The sequence below is a fragment of the Podarcis tiliguerta genome (genome assembly GCF_965153285.1).
Source record: "Podarcis tiliguerta genome assembly, chromosome: 3".
NCBI classification, from domain to species: domain Eukaryota; kingdom Metazoa; phylum Chordata; class Lepidosauria; order Squamata; family Lacertidae; genus Podarcis; species Podarcis tiliguerta.
In genome coordinates this window covers 114,191,367-114,208,019 of record NC_139536.1, presented here as the reverse complement: position 1 = coordinate 114,208,019, position 16,653 = coordinate 114,191,367, and the positions used below count along the sequence as shown (strand labels likewise).

At 45.8% G+C, this 16,653-nt stretch overlaps 1 protein-coding gene across 1 annotated transcript; it reads right to left on the bottom strand.

Annotated features, from left to right (window-relative positions):
* Positions 1-1,677: 1,677 nt before the first annotated feature.
* MLNR (motilin receptor) lies at positions 1,678-5,687 on the bottom strand (the record flags this gene model as incomplete). Its single annotated transcript, XM_083432319.1, has 2 exons — positions 4,773-5,687; positions 1,678-1,961 (listed from the first exon to the last, which is right to left on the bottom strand). The coding sequence occupies exons 1-2, from the start codon at positions 5,536-5,538 to the stop codon at positions 1,678-1,680; spliced, it is 1,050 nt and encodes a 349-aa protein (XP_083288445.1). The 5' UTR covers positions 5,539-5,687.
* Positions 5,688-16,653: the final 10,966 nt, after the last annotated feature.

Sequence of the window (16,653 nt, the reverse complement as noted above, 5' to 3'; positions counted from 1 at the left end):
TAATAATAATCCCATATATAATGCATTCTGCTATGCAATTTTCATGAATATTTGCATGCTTATGTACCCTTCACTCTAGGATGCACATTTTTATACACTTTAAAATGTGTATAAAATGATCAGACGGAACTACAAGTAATGTTGATTTACAAATCTAAACATTTAGTGGCAAAATTGTGGAAAAAGGTTTACAATTAGCATATCAGAAACTCTCTAATTTCTGCAGGATGTGTCTTAAAATAGAAACTGTGACAATGTGAAAACCAATTAAAATGGTCCTGATTCATTTCGATATCAGCTAACAAAACCTAGAAGCAGTAGCTCTGCAACTGTTCCAACAAAATATCTGTCTGGTACAAGGCCTATTTTACTATATGAATCACTACAGCAACTTACTGCAACACAATATAAAGCTCCACAAATTTTATACTAAGATGATGTAGTCATCCAGATAGTAAATTAGGCAACTTAGCTACCTTATGAGATAGACAATCTGTCCATTTCACCCAATGTTGTCTCACATACAACTGGCAGTCTCAAGGCAGAGGTTGCTCCTTGAATTCCTTCTTAACAGGGGATGCCAGACCTAAAACCTGAGGCCTTCTGCATGCACAGCACGTGCTATAATATTGAACTATGGCCCTTTTCAATGATGCGACTAGGTATACAAGCCTTGAGGAACCTCAAGTATACACACACCATTTTTGCATTCTCCAATTCCCACCCCCCCACCCGACATCTTAAATTTAATTGAATCACAGCTTGCCATTTGGACTGACCAGAGAAATTATGGTTTGCCCTTGCTTTACAAACCAGGATCAGTCCATGGTTTCTAATCCTGGTTTGCAGGGAAAAAGACAAAGTATAGTTTGCTGGTAAATTGGGGGGCATTTGTGGCATTGTTCTTGTACCCGCGGTCATGGTCTGGGTTTTGCCTGCATCATCCTACGGATAAATTCCACAAAATGGCGTCCTCCCACCAGGGAAGAAGGGGTGAGCAAAGATCTACATCAGGAACAAGGATGGAGGTTGGGATCAAATCAACCTTATCCGATGGTTGAAGTGGGAATCAAAGGCTGCTGTGGGAGAAAAGGGACCTGCTCTGAATCATGCTGGGGGGGGGGTGCAGACCCCGGGAGACCCCAGAGAGCAGCCCTCGCCATTTCCTCGCTGGGGTGGGAGGAAATCAGCAGCACCTCCTGTTTGCTGAGAAGAGATGGCATGGGAGGGGGCGATGCTGAGGAGATGGCAGCAGCTGCAGGCAACACATTCCTTGGAGGCTGGATTTCCTGCCCCTCTGGATCCTGCCACCTGAGGCAGTCACCTCACCTTGCCTCGTGGGTGGGCCGGCCCTGTGGAAAGCTAACCATGAGCTACCCTTATTTTCACAAATCTGCTTTAAAGTGTATCAATGAAAGCAATGCAAATGAAAGTCAGCAAACTTTTTCAGCAGGGAGCCATCCACTGTCCTGCAGACCTTGTGGGGGGCCGGACCATATTGGGGGGGGGTGAACGAATTCCTATGCCCCACAAATAACCCAGAAATGCATTTTAAATAAAAGCACACATTCTACTCATGTAAAACACGCTGATTCCCGGACCGTCCTCGGGCCGGATTTAGAAGGTGATTGGCCGGCTCCAGCCCCTGGGCCTTAGTTTGCCTACCCATGTTTTAAACTACCCACTCGTCTCTGGGTAGCTCACAGTTTCTCTAGTAATAGTAGAAGCCCTTTCTGCCGACTTGGGAGACACTAGTAGCTTATAAAGTGCTGCCCTGTATTTCTTCGAGATGAGGTTGTAGAGGATTGGGTTGATACTTGCACTCAAGTAGAAGAGCGGCAATGCAAAAATATTGAAATACTGAGAGAAAAGCATCATCCTGGTATCCTTTGAGTGGGTGTATATTATCCTCCCGACGTGGAACGGCAGCCAGCATACGACAAAAGCCAGGACCACCACAACTGCAAGAGGAGGGGGGAAAGGAGGAAAGAATTACTCTCTGCCCTGCCACAGCTGACTCTTGCCCTAATGGGCTTGCTCAAAGTAGGTGAGAAGTACACTTGTTTTCAAATATTTGGATTGCTCTTTGGCACACAGAATACAGTTGCTGAACAGGGCTAGAATCGTCCAGCAAGGCAGGAAAGCACAGTGGCGTAGCGTGGGGGGTGCAGGGGGGGCCGGCCGCACCGGGCACAACATCTGGGGGGGCGCTCGCACTCGCAGCTCTCTGCCCCTACCTGGCTCACTCGCTCTCTCTCACTGCAGTGCTGGCTGTGCGAATCCGATCCGAGCCGCCGGGTCGCCGCCCACTGTGGAGGGGAGGGTGCCAGGCGTGCGGTGCGGTGCGGTGCGGTGCAGAGAGAGAGCGAGGGACTATCTGGGGGAGGGACAGTGCAGCGGGGAAGGGCGCAAATTGCTTGCCTTGCCCCGGGTTAGGGGGCGCAAATTACTTGCCTTGCCCCGGGTGCTGACAACCCACGCTACGCCACTAGGAAAGCACAATTTTCAGAATCAGATCAGGGCTAATTTGTCTGGGAAGTTACTTGCTACTGGTGCCTGCAATATACAGTGCTACCTCGGGTTAAGTACTTAATTTGTTCCGGAGGTCCGTTCTTAACCTGAAACTGTTCTTAACCTGAAGCACCACTTTAGCTAATGGGGCCTCCCGCTGCTGCTGTGCCGCTGGAGCACGATTTCTGTTCTCATCCTGAGGCAAAGTTCTTAACCCGAGGTACTATTTCTGGATTAGCGGAGTGTGTAACCTGAAGCGTATGTAACCTGAAGCATCTGTAACCCGAGGTACTATTTCTGGATTAGCGGAGTCTGTAACCTGAAGCGTATGTAACCTGAAGCGTCTGTAACCCGAGGTACCACTGTAATTGGCATCAGCAGTATGTAAGCAAATTACAAATTACAGAGAGAGAGAGTTGGAGGCAATTAAGTTGTCCCCTTGACATAAGCACTTCTGTCTGCACAGTGAAAGTTCCCCTTCCTCTTTTCTCCCTAAGAATGATAGGGAGAACCCCCAGAAGAGACCTGGGAGGTGACTGGGGGAGTGGAGGGAGGGGAAGTTTAATTGTGGGAATCCTTGCGGGATTGGGTACAGTCCATAAGCTGTAAATAGGTGGACAGGTATCTTCGGAGATGGGTGCTTTAGTCTACCCACTATTATTTATGGGATTTTTTTATTTATTGAATTTATATTTCCATAATTCTTCCTGAAAGATTTGGCTGGTATCATGAAAAGAGATTACTTTTTAAATAGGTTGCAAATTAGTCAATAGTTAAAGGACTTGAAGGTGATTCTGCAAACAAAATCAGACGGTGTCAGATGGCTAGTGGTTGCCTGCTTCTGGACCTACTCCACTTTTCCCAGCTGAGGCTTCAAAGAGAGGCAATTCCGTGCAATGAAGCAGACAGGCAACACTTTAGTTTTAGAGGTTGTTTGCTGTTGGTAAGAAGCTGGGGAGCTATGTTTTATTATTACATTTTTTGTATTGCATTAGATTGGTATAAGGTGTACATTATTTGTTTCTTCAGCTTGTAAACCGCCTTGAGTATTGGAAGATAGAAAGACTGTATACAAATTAAAAGTGATGATGATGGGGAGCCAGGGACCAGAGCAGTAGCTAGCTGGAGAGCCAGTGTGGTGTAGTGGTTAAGAGCGGTAGTCACGTAATCTGGGGAACCGGATTCGCGTCTCCGCTCCTCCACATGCAGCTGCTGGGTGACCTTGGGCCAGTCACGCTTCTTTGAAGTCTCTCAGCCCCACTCACCTCACAGAGTGTTTGTTGTGGGGGAGGAAGGGAAAGGAGAATGTTAGCCGCTTTGAGACTCCTTAAAGGGAGTGAAAGGCGGGATATCAAATCCAAACTCTTCTTCTTCTTCTTCTAGCTGATCTTGCACCCATGGCAGAACCGTCCAGCTTGCGCCCCACAGCCACAGACAAATTAGCTCTTCTTTCTGCCTCTCCTCCACCACCACCTCCACCCATTCAATTCACCCTCTATTTAAAACCATTTCTTATGAGGCAACAATCAGTATTTATATTTATGGACATATTTTAAAGCTGATTTTGCACACACACCCATCGCCTGCACCTCAACGGGGGCCCACCTCACCACCCCCTAGCTACAGCCCTGCCAGGGAGTGGGGTCAACTACATGCTTCAGAGGAACTGGTGCAGCTTGAGAGACAGGTATCATATACTTGCCTGCTCTCTGTATTCAACTTTTATGCTTATAATCAGTTACTACAAAAAACAACAACAAACCCAATCAAACCACGCCAGTTTTCTCTGATTATTAAGATAAATGTCCCTGGAACTCACTTCCACTTGAGATAGAGAAGATGTCTGGCAAAAGCTTTGTGTGTTCCATGGGACATTAATTCAATGCATGGGGGTCCTGTGGGAATCTCTTTGGTGTTTACAACAAAAGGCTTTTCTTCAGGGCTGTGGGTGAGTTTTTATTTTCTAGGAACTTCAGCGCGGCACTCTGAGCCATGCAACAGCTTCTTGCTAAACACACATTCACACACTCATCCAATACGTGCAGGATTGGCTGGTGACCGTGGCAAGGTGCCCTGAGATGCTCTAGGCACTCTTTTGGGTGGAGACATCCTTGTCCATTTATTTTTGGGGTCCATAAAGAATCAGGATAGCTCTACTGCATTCTATGAGGATAGGGGAAATTCCATGGAGACTTGGAGGCATGAAGGCATTGTTCTCCCCACACCCTCCAGACTGCATAATGCCCCCCCCCAATACTCACCCAACATGCGCACTGTTTGCTGGTGGTTTCGGTATGACGCCCCGCCAAGATGTGTCTTGTTGACCCGCAGAAGCTCCCTGACAATCAAACTGTAGAGGATGTAGAGGCAAAGGAAGGGCAGCACAAAGTAGCTGGTGGTGACCCAGAGCATGGTACCCAGCAGCCCTGTCTGTTGGGCATAGTCTGTGGGGGCACACTCATACCTGGCATCGATGTCGCTGGAGACGTTGCCAACCCGTCGGACTCCCACGAGGAATAAAAAAGGCGCAGCGGTGAGCAGCGCTATGGCCCAGAGTCCCACCAGCAGAGTTTTGACACGCCGTTGGGTCACCAGGACTTTGGCCCGCAATGGGAAACAAATGGCGATGTAGCGCTCAGCTGTCAGGGCAGTCAGATGCAGGATGGAGCAGTAGGCGCAAGCCTCACCAGACCAGTGCCACACGTGGCACAGCAGTGTACCTAGCGCCCATGACTGCGCGTGCCACAGGCGGTACAGGTCCAAGGGCAGTCCAAGTAGCAGCAGCAGCAGGTCAGAGACAGCCAAGCTGGCTAAGTAGAGGCTTGTGGTGTTGCGCAGATCCCGGGAGCAACCTGTCACAACCATGGTCAGGACATTGCCTGTTACACCAAGAACCAGCAGCGCCAAACATATGGCTGTCACTGGGATGAGAGTGTGCATGGGCAGCAGTGGGCACAGGGACTTGCTGCATACCTCTGTATTCTGTTCTTGGTGCCCGGCAGGACTGCTGATGTTGGCTGAGACCATGTTGCAGGCAGCTCTCGATTTGCCTCTCTACAGAGCATCCGGAGGAAATGCAAGCATGGCAGAACGCTCAGGTGGTGTCAGCACTTCATCCTTTTCTTGGTCTGGTTTCTGACTGATGCTTTCTCCACGCTCTGCAAAATCTCAGGAGCAGCTTAGCTTTTCCTTGCGCAGGGAAATAAAGCGTCTGCGCCCGAGGCGAAGATTGATAGATACTCAAACAAACTCCTCCCAAATAAGCAGCAAATGGAAAATCATTGCTTTTTCACCTGTTCTTTATTCTTTCATGTCTTAGCAACAGGTGGGGCTATTGAGAAGCTGTTAGAAATCCCTCTCAAAGCCACTGAGTTGCAGAGGAAATAAAAACCATGTACAATATAAGTATGTACCCACAACGAAAAAGAAATCTTGCCTTACATTTAGGGCTAACAGAATTATTACAGCACATCTTGGTTAGCTAGAGTCCACTGCATCAGATGTATATTGCTTTTTGTGGCAGTACTAATTGGTATTGTGAGAAGTTGGGGTTAGACTAAATGGTTTTTTTGGGATCTCCTCCAAATCTGTGGTTTTATAGCTGTAGGATTTGAGCCTGCAGAAAAAGGGGACTACCAAAATAGTCAAACCACAGAATCATAGAATTGGGACCATGAGGGTCATCTAGTCAAATTCCCTGCAATACAGGAATCTCAGCTAAAGCATAAATGACCAATGGCCATCCAACCTCTGCTTAAAAACCTCCAAGGAAGGTTTTAAGGAGGTTGTTAAATAAGTGTTCCTAGCCAAGTCTACTAAGTAGCTGCTGTATGTACAATTGGAAGGTGAACTGTCGGCAGCATGTCTTCACACATGTCCGTGCCTGGCTGGAAGTGATGGCATAAAGGTGTATGCCTATAAAAAAAGGAAACACAAGACAGCCGTTCTTGGGAAAGGGGATGGAAAGACAGAAGGGCCTGATTTGCTTCCTGAGAGAATTCAAAGCTATGTAACTTGATGGAGTTCAATCTCGGGGTGGATAGGAAGCAAATGACCTGGAAGAAGACCTGTGCCAAAGAAGCCTTGAAAACTTGCTGCGGAACCAAGTTCTAGAAAAAGTACAAGATGAAAAAGTACAAGATGACTGGAATAGATTGTCAGAGCATCTTCTTCATAAACGACACCTGTCAGCATTCAGGTATCAGATGGAGACATGGTTTAAGATAACTTGCTATTAAAGACAAATCTATCAAATACACATTTTCTGAAACAATGTGATAACTGAAACACAGCCATCCTTTGACGTTAACACTTATCCAACCAATGTTTACCCCAAAAAAGGCATCTATCAGGAGAAAGAGTGCATAAAAATGAATACATTGGTGAAATGACATACAAAAATTCATGAGAAAAATTGCTTGCAAAAATGTGTACATTAGTCAAAACTGCACCTAAAAATGTGTTTATTAGGAGAAGTTTTTTTAGGAGAAGTTTGCATTAAAATGCTGAAGTTTCATGAGGATTTTAAAAAAATTGTAAATCACTGTAAGCAATGTGGAGAACTGCATTTAAGAAGAGAAAACACAGAGATTGAGACAACTGCAACTGTTAGATCCATCCCTGGACTCCTCAATCCAAACCTTCGAAAAGTTGGTTTAAGAAGTCTTTGCACAGGTTCCTCTCCTCCCCTCTGCTCCATTTAAACTCAATGGTATATTCTCGTGATGTAAATTAGTCAGTTTCCCAACCTGATGCTCTCCAGCTGTTTTGGACTACAACTCTCACCATCCCCAGCCAGCTATTACAGTCCAAAGCAGCTAGAGGGTACCAAGTTGGGTAAGGCTGGTCACTGGACCTGTTAAGTCTGAAAAGATCCAGACCAGGCAGTGCCAGCCTTGGCTACTTAATTTCTCCACACATAAAACCTGAGTCATGTGAGAAACAGATGGGAAGTGGATATCAGCCCTATGTTTGTTGATTAAAAAGCTAGTGGTGAGGGGTGGGGTGGAATGGACAAATGTTATTATTGATTAAATTACTTTTGTTTGTGCATTTCAGTATCAATGTCCCACAGCAGTGAGACAAAAGATAAGGATGTACCATTCTTGAAACTTCTCTGCAAACTGACCTCTCTCAGGAGCAGAGGGTTGCCTCCAATTTCTGCGAGATTTCGCAGGCTGTTTATTGCTATTTAGGAGCAAATGAAGCTTTTCGTTGTGGTGGCCATTTTGCCAGGCCCACATTTTTAGACCTGCTTGCCAGACAGCTTGCAAGTCAGTCAGAAGGTCACACCAAGCAAACAAGGGTACACATCACACATTCATGTAGAGTCAAAACGCATTGGGTTCAATGGCAGCTGGGATTTGCTAAAGTCACTTCCCACAGACTCCTGCCCCCTTGTTTGTTTTGGCACGCACATAAATTGCAGGCTAACCGTACTTGTGTAATCTCACAGAGCAACATTAGTGAGAGTTTTGTAATTTTTGATGTTAATTTCAGAAGAGGCCTTCAGAAAACAGCAGTGAAGAAGGGCTTCCAGTAAGTAGGGAGTAAGTAAGTAAGTAAGTAAGGGACGCGGGTGGCGCTGTGGGTTAAAGCTTCAGCACCTAGGGCTTGCCGATCGAAAAGTCAGCGGTTCGAATCCCCGCGGCGGGGTGCGCTCCCGTTGTTCAGTCCCAGCGTCTGCCAACCTAGCAGTTCGAAAGCACTCTCGGGTGCAAGTAGATAAATAGGGACCGCTTACTAGTGGGAAGGTAAACGGCGTTTCCGTGTGCGGCTCTGGCTCGCCAGAGCAGCGATGTCACGCTGGCCACGTGACCCAGAAGTGTCTTCGGACAGCGCTGGCCCCTGGCCTCTTTGAGTGAGATGGGTGCACAACCCTAGAGTCTGTCAAGACTGGCCCGTACGGGCAGGGGTACCTTTACCTTTTAAGTAAGTAAGTAAGAGCTTTAGGCCTTGCAGAATTTGCTGATCCTACCCATCACTATTCTCTGCAACTCCACCTTTAATCTCATCTTTTAAAGCCTTTCCTTTCAACATGTGTCGGACATAGTGGGTATCCTATGGCCACTAAAGAATTTCTCTTGTTTCTGAAAATGTAATTCGAAAAAATCAATTTCTTTTATAAGCTACTGGAAATGACATGATTATCTCATGAAGCTGGCTTCCTAGACAGATTTGTGTTGATTAGTTGAGGCGAAGTATCTCAAATACTTGGTGTAGCTATTGATGTTGTTTTAATATGCTTTGTGTCTTAATAATATCATTACAATAAAATAATGGGGAAATAATATTCAAAGCAGCCTGTTGAAAGGAAACTGTAATCAGATCATACATATTAACTATTCCATTGTCTCCTGAGGCAGATGGATGCCAACCACCTAACAAATTAAGACATGTGTTTTATTGTGTACAGCCAGTCCATATTAAATTGTTATAATTTTGATAAAGCATACTTGTTTCTGCTTCACCAGAAAGGAGCTGGATGCATCTGACAAAGTTCTCTCACAGACCTCCCTCACTGCTCCCAGGTTAGAGGGCTTAAGAGTCTTTTGTTGCTCCTATGCTTTCTGAGTCTTGCTTTATTTTCAGTCCTGGGTCCAATTCAGTCTCCAGTTCTAAGAGCAGGGGTGAAGGCACTTCTTGCTGGGAAGTCAAGCAGGGGAGGTGACTGGGGCAAAAATCCAAGGGGAAAGGTATTGGGAAGGGTAGGGAAGGCAAGTGAGTGAGGGAATGGGCAGGCAAGGAAGGAGGAGGAGGAGGCAAGGCAGAAGAGGAAGCTGCTGTCCCGTTGCAGCTCTACACGGCAGGGTGGTCATAACTGCTGTGTAAAGGGACGGCGGCAGCAGGGCAGTATCTTGCTGTCTTCCGGGCGCTTGGTGAGTAGACCAGTAAGCCTATTCACCAAAGCCACGCAGAGAGGGGCAGCAACTGGAAGAGGAAGAGAACCTGCTGCCACCTCCCCTTTGCGTAGCAGCGATGGTGACCCCGTCATGTAAAGCAGCAGTAGGGCAACAGCTTTCTCTTCCCCTTCAGTGCTGCTTCTCTCAGGTGCCACCTGAGGCAGCTGCCTCACCTTGCCTCATTGGTGGGCTGGTGTTGCAAAAATAAACGTTTGGGGCTGAAAGAAAAACTCACGCAGCAAATGAGGAAAACAAAGGGCTTTATTTTGCAAGCCAGCAAAATAGGCACAGAGGAATAAACTTCAAAGTCTGCGCCCGACCCATAAAAAGGGGCACACTGTTGGGATATTGCCAGGGAGATAAAGTCCATCTTGACTCCACGTCGTCTCCGGACATCCATCAATCTCTCGTAGACACGCAGTATCAGCAATTAGCGACAGGAGCTCCAGAAATAGCTTGCCAAAGGTCCAGAGCTCTTGCACACTCTAGCAGCAGATATGCACAACGGAAGATGCACACAGGAGAGCATTATTTAGAGGTTTATTCAGTGTTGATCAGAACAGAGAAAAACCATGACTGCCTGCTAGAGATGTCTGGCAGTGAGAGAAAATCGAAAGCAAAAGACACAACAGAAACATCCTGTGAACAGGAAATACGCAGGCTGTGACACAAACATCCTGCTCCTTTTTAAGGTGGAACGGAAATATCCCAACACACACGCCTTAATATACATTTCTGTTCTCTCCTAAGGCAATGCATATGCATAAACTGAGGCAATGTGTCCTATCCTAGGCTACATCGCCCTATTAGCATACCATTTATGGTCCTTCCTTAATGAATATACATTGAGCAAACGAACAAAGAACTCTCTCTAAGCAGCGCCTTGTTGCACGTGATCTCTTTGCATTTCATTCTATATATGGATATGTCTGAAGGATCAGGGCCTCCAAGTGTTATGTACTGAAGTTCTCACGCTGGGCCAGCAGGGGGATACTGTAGATAGTTTTCACTCTGCATATGCAAATAAGGAATTGAAAGCGATGTTCAGTGATTGGATAGTTACAGAAAGTTGTTACTGTTGCTTTGTAGTTGAGCTCTATATAAGCAGGCTGGCTGAACCCTTCAGTTCAGTTCTGTTCTGGCCTGTGAATAAACAAGAGCTGTCTGAAGAATCACTGTGTTGTCTGATATGTTCACCCACAACTTAACACCAAGAATGTGTATCTGAGAGATAGAGCAAGGCCGACCATGGAGGGTACAATAAGAACAAAGGCCGCTCTTAGAGTGTGGAGACAGGAGATCACCCCTTTCTTATGCAGACACCTTTGGAATGTGGTTTCACAAGATAAGGCACTACAAAGAAACAATAGGCAGAAAGCCTCTAGCCTGGCTAGTTAGCTGAGCTTATAGGTCTCTATGTGCACCACTGGTGCCCTGCTAATAGGGAAACATATCGTCCTATGGACATGCCTGGTTTCCCTGGTGAGTACTGCCCTCTGTGATCCTTAACCAGCCCTTATATTGCTAGTTAAATTCAGTGGCAGGCCTCCCCGCTCCACTCCTGCCCCCAGATCCTGCCTTCAGTCACATAGGCTTGGACTTTACAAAAACTGGGATCAAAGTTTCAAACTTCTTTCAAAGCAAGCTCTTCAATCTCTGTACAGAACAGTATTAGGCAACACACGTCTAAGACTACTATATAAAAATAATAGCAACAATTCAGTGCTGCTGGTCCCCTTCCTGCCTAAAGCTGTTACCGGAAAAATCCGAGGGCTCCCTTGGACAAAAAGTAAAGACACCAACCAGAGTAAATTGGAGCAAATCAGCAGCCTGTAGGCTTGGCCTTTATTGTACTGTTGCAGCAGGGTGTTCCCCTCACTCGCAGGAGAGAGGAAAGACACAGAAAAATGGTGTGCAAGACCTTATAAAAACTTTTGAAATTCCCCTCCTCTAGGTCAAGCCCACCCCCAGAAACGTCATGCATACATTTCAGAAAGGAGGGGTTGAGGGAGGAGTTGTGGTGGTAACCTGAGTGTCCTGTCACCTGGCTGGTTCCCCTCTTTCCCCCCCTCATGAGTCATTTTCTGAAGACAAAAGGTAGTCGCTGTTTCCTGCCCCCTGAGGGGAAATCCAATCACTGTTCTTTTGTTATATTCCGTGTTGAATCCACTCGTGTATGCAGGGTTGATGGTCTTCTGTCTGAGACCATCAGGGTTGGCATAGCAACTGGGCAGGGCTCCTGTGGATGTGCTGCTATGCTCAAGGAATTATGGTGGCCTGTATCAAACCTTCCCCATTTTGTAGTCCTTCCTTCATGGAGTAAAATAAAAGTGGAACAGTGCAAATCTGATGTATGGTTGATTTTCTATGAATTTATAACAGAAGTGTAGCGTATGTAGTGTGTGAGTGTGAGTGTGTGTGAAGTCTGTACAAACTGAATGATGGGGGGGGGGTTCCTGCTACAAAGCGATGTTTGAGGAAGACAATGCATTCAACTCATACGTGTACACAGATCAAAACAAGATGGGCAGAGAGAGCTGGCTAACATCCTTAAGACAGGGTGGCCCAACACGTGGCCCACATGTTGCATGCGGCCTTTGAGGCCTTATTGGTGGCTCTTGCTAAATACCGAAGCTACAGGGGACATGTGGCTGAGAATCCACCTCGGGGACATGATGAGGAGAAAGGGTGATGAGGGAGAAAAGAAGATAAGGAAAAGAGAGGTAGTGGAGTCAAAAGTGGCTCTTAAGTTCATGAAAGAGGCATATAGGGAAGTTGTTTTACAACAGGAATATTTCCCAGTAAAATGATGTAAGACGAAGCATCGCTCAATAGTGGATCACCTTTCCCTAAAACCAGCTTGTTCATCTGCTAGAATGTTCTCTTGCTCCAACCAATCCAAGAATTTCCTGTGTAAATGTCTTGCATAGAGCTTGCTGATGGTATTAAGTAGACTGATTGGTCTATAATTAGCTGTTCTTTGACCCTTTATTAAAAATGGGAACTATGACAGCCAGCCCCCAATCTGAGGGGGCTCGTCTATGTCAATCAATGCAAGTAAAGAGAGAGGCCAGCATAGGAGCCCAGAAATCCATATTGTTTTTAATAGCTTCTGGTGGGATTCAGTCCTCCCCTGGGGCCTTCCCAGGTTTTAGTTGGGCTACAAGTCTATTTTGATTTTGGACACAGATATGGGTGGCCATGTTGGAAGATGGTCTATAAGGTGGCTAGGATCTTCTTTCTCAGAGTTAGTAGCTGAATATAATTCATGGAAATGCATTTCCCAGTTGGCTGAAGTGATGAGAAATTCCACCCGCTTTGGACTGCTGTCTTGTATCCCCAAGACTAAGTGCCAAAAGCTGGGTTAAGACATACCAATTTTTTTTTCCTGGTTTCTTTCTTTTTATATTCCAGTGGCTTTTTTATACTGCCTCTTTTTTGGTAGAAGCTCAGAAGCAGCTGCTACTGATGTGCTAGTTAGATAAGACGGGTAGGTAGCAGTAAAGGTTGGGGTTTTTTTGTTTTTGTTTTTTGGTTTGCTGTTACACAGTCTTTATCAAACCATGGTTTGGAGTAGATTTCATTTAGTCTTGATTCAGTACTGCCATTATTAGATAGAATCTGAAGTAGCTCCTGGGTAAGTTTGTTGTAGTTCTCTAGGAGTACATCCGGCATTTCAGCTTACACGGCAAATTGAAGAAATTGACAGCAATAGGATGACAATAAATCAGTTACTGACTGGTTTTTCTGTGCATTTCATTTAGTTCTACGAAAGGTTCTGCCTTCTGGTGCTATATCAGTTTGATGATGAGCCTCAGCATGGAGTTCTTGGGAAAAGTTATTTAACCGCAGTGAGATTGGAAAGTGGTCACTATCGAACATTGGGATAAATTCCAGAACATTAGCATGTGCAAGGAGATCTCTAGATGTAATTATATAGTCAATTGCACTCATTCTGGAGCCTGAAAGATAGGTGAATCCTGAAGGATGATCTCTCTCCATTTAAAATGTGGAGATTAATCTAAAGCAGAGTTTTCCAAACTGTGTGTTGTGACAAACGCTCTCCGCACTCCTCCCCGGGCTGAAAAGGGTAAGGGGTCAACAAACTTTTTCAGAAAGTGGCCAGTCCACTGTCCCTCAGACCTTGTGGGGGGCCGGAATATATTTTGAAAAAAAATAATGAACAAATTCCTATGCCCCATAAATAACCTGGAGGTGCATTTTAAATAAAAGGACCCATTCTACTCATGTAAAAACACGCTGATTCCTGGACCATCTGCAGACCGGATTTAGAAGGTGATTGGGCCAGATCTGGTCCCCGGGCCTTTGTTTGCCTACCCATGGGTTAGTTTAATCTCTGGTTTACTAGTAAAACTGAATTATTGTGTCATGAAATGATGCAGGTCTAAAAAGTGCAGGGGCAGTTATGCTGCAAGTACAAAGTGCTGTCATTGAGGCCTAGTCTAGCATTCAAGTCACCCCCTAGAATCCTAGGTGCATGTGGGTTTTTCATAATGAGATTGGCCACGTAGACCTCAAGTTCCGCCCACAGGGCTTTGACCTGGGACTTCTGCCTCAGTGAGGACATGTGAGAGTTTATTATCAGTATACAACAGAATTGGAATTGAATTTTGACTGCCATAGCATGTGACTTAAAAGAAGGAGGGTAGTTATAGCAGCTCATAAAGTCAAAGAAACGAGAATTCCCAGTCCTCCTCTTGCTCGACCAAAGCTGCCTTTTTACCGCCCCTACGGAGAAGGTATGAAAGCCATTTAAGGACAGCTTTCCGGTGTGCCAAGATTCCTGGACAAGAATAATACCAAAGCCAGTTAAGAAGGTGATGAAGGTAGGGCCTCTGGGATGGGTGAGAGCCAGGCAATATGAACCACTGCTTTCTCCTTCCCTATACAGTAATGCACTTGTCCTGGCTCTGTCATATTTTATAGGCAGAAATTCAACAGGTTAAGCCTCTTCTGACATCGAAATACAATTATGGGGAAAGCTTGTCCATGGAATGGTGAGGTGTAGAGACCTATTGATATTAAGTGCGCTCATCAGCACAGGGAAGCCCACCATGCCCCCCTGTATTCTAGGGAGCTGTGTGCTATGAAAAAGTCTGGGCAATGGCTAAAAGTTGCTCTACAAAGTATCAGCCCAAAGCACACCTATTAGAGAGAATCTTAGCCTTTGGCTTCCATCTAGTGGCTGTGTGCAGTAACAACCACTAGGAAATCAGGCTTATTTCTGCCCTTGTGAATGCATCTACCAAAATGTTGGGTTTTTATGGGCAGAAAGCTGAGACCTACGTGTTTTGGGTTCTGTTTGAGTCAGCAGGCTGCAGCGGGCCTTTAGGAGGCTGTGATGGGACCTGGCAGGCCTACCCCCAGGCAGGGCGGATCTCGTAGAGTCTACCTGCAACCACTGTGGGGCCTTCCGGAGGCTGCGGCAGGCCCTAGTGGGCCTACTTGCAGCTGGAGCAGCCCTTCTCTGCCAAGCGGTGGCAAGAGCCCACAGGGTCCCAGGCAACCACACAGGGTCTGTGTCTCTTTGGAGAATGGAAGACAGGGTGGGCTTCTCTTGTATTGTTAATGTCCCTCAGTTGTTCTTTAGACAGCCATAGCTCAGCCAGGTTGTTTTGCATAAGCTAGCCCAGGAACTCCTTTACAATTTGCATTCTCCCTTCATATCACAAATAACCAAAATCCTAGCATTTATAAATTTCTATGGTTTAGGGGGGGCTCCCACTAAATCTATAACATTATCAAGCTGCTGAAATGCTGTTTCCATTCTAAATTGAGTTATTTGTGCCCTTTAACAGCTGTGCAGCTTTCAAGAAATTAAGCAAAGGGAGCCTTTTTGAACATAGGAATAGAATTAAGGGGGAAAGCTTCACATGTTGATACTGTCATTTCCCCCCTTATTAGTTTAAGTTGTACAGAAGCCAACAACTGCAATGTGTGTGTTCGTTTTTGTGTGTGTCTCTTCTTCACGGCTAAAAAAACAAGGTGAATCTCTTCTGAAATCTTAAGAAGTCAGTGAGGTGCGCTGTGCATAGGGCGGGGACATGGGTGTAGCCAGGATTTATTTGGGGGGGGGGGCGCAGATTTTGGGACAGATGCATATTGTGACGCAATTCGTCAGTCAGTTAAGTATTTTTATTTATTTACAGTACTTGATTGGGGGGGGGATCTGCCCCCTGTCTATGCCCATGCATGATGATCTGATGTGGTAAAATCCAGATTCAAAATCCTTTGAAGCTTCGCTCATCCCAAAATATTATCGGCTTCCCAGACCTGCTCCATCAAGAAACTTTAAATACATATCTTCCAACATTTCTCCAATGAAAATAGGGATGTCCAGAAGAAGAAGAAGAAGAAGAAGAAGAAGAAGAAGAAGAAGAAGAAGAAGAAAGAAGAAAGAAGAATATCCCACCTATCTGTCTGGGTTGCCCCAGTCACTCTGGGCAGCTTCCAACATACATAAAAACGTAAGAAAATATTGAACATAAAAAAAACACCCAACTTCCCTATACAGCTCTGCCTTCAAATGTCTTCAAAAGGGTGTATAGTTACTTATCTCCTTGGCTCAGGGGTCAGATAATACAGGCAGAATAACTGTAATACTATACAAATTATAATAATAAGGAGATTTCCTGCCCGCTCTTCACCATGAGATTCCATGGTTGAGTAGGAACAATGTTAAAATACAGTATAAAACCAGATAAAACTAAATGAGTAATAGTGCAATGCTATGCATGTATAAGGGACACAGGTGGCGCTGTGGTTTAAACCACTGTGCCGCTTGGACTTGCCAATCAGGTCAGAGGTTCGAGGCCCCGCGACCGGGTGAGCTCCCGTTGTTTGGTCCCAGCTCCTGCCAACCTAGCAGTTCAAAAGCACATCAAAGTGCAAGTAGATAAACAGGTCCCACTCCCGCGGAAAGGTAAATGGCGTTTCCGTGCACTGCTCTGGTTTCAGTGTTCCGTTGCGCCAGAAGTGGCCTAGTCATGCTGGCCACATGACCTGGAAACTGCGGACAAACGCCAGCTCTCTCGGCCTGTAAAGCAAGATGAGTGCCGCAACCCCAGAGTCTTTCGTGACTGGACTTAACTGTCAGGGGTACCTTTACCTTTATGCATGTATACTCTGAAGAAAACCTCCCTGTGTTCAGCAGGGCTTACTCACTAGTGTTCTTAGGTTTGCAGTCTGTGGTCTATGACCTGGGAGAATCTCTGCTCAG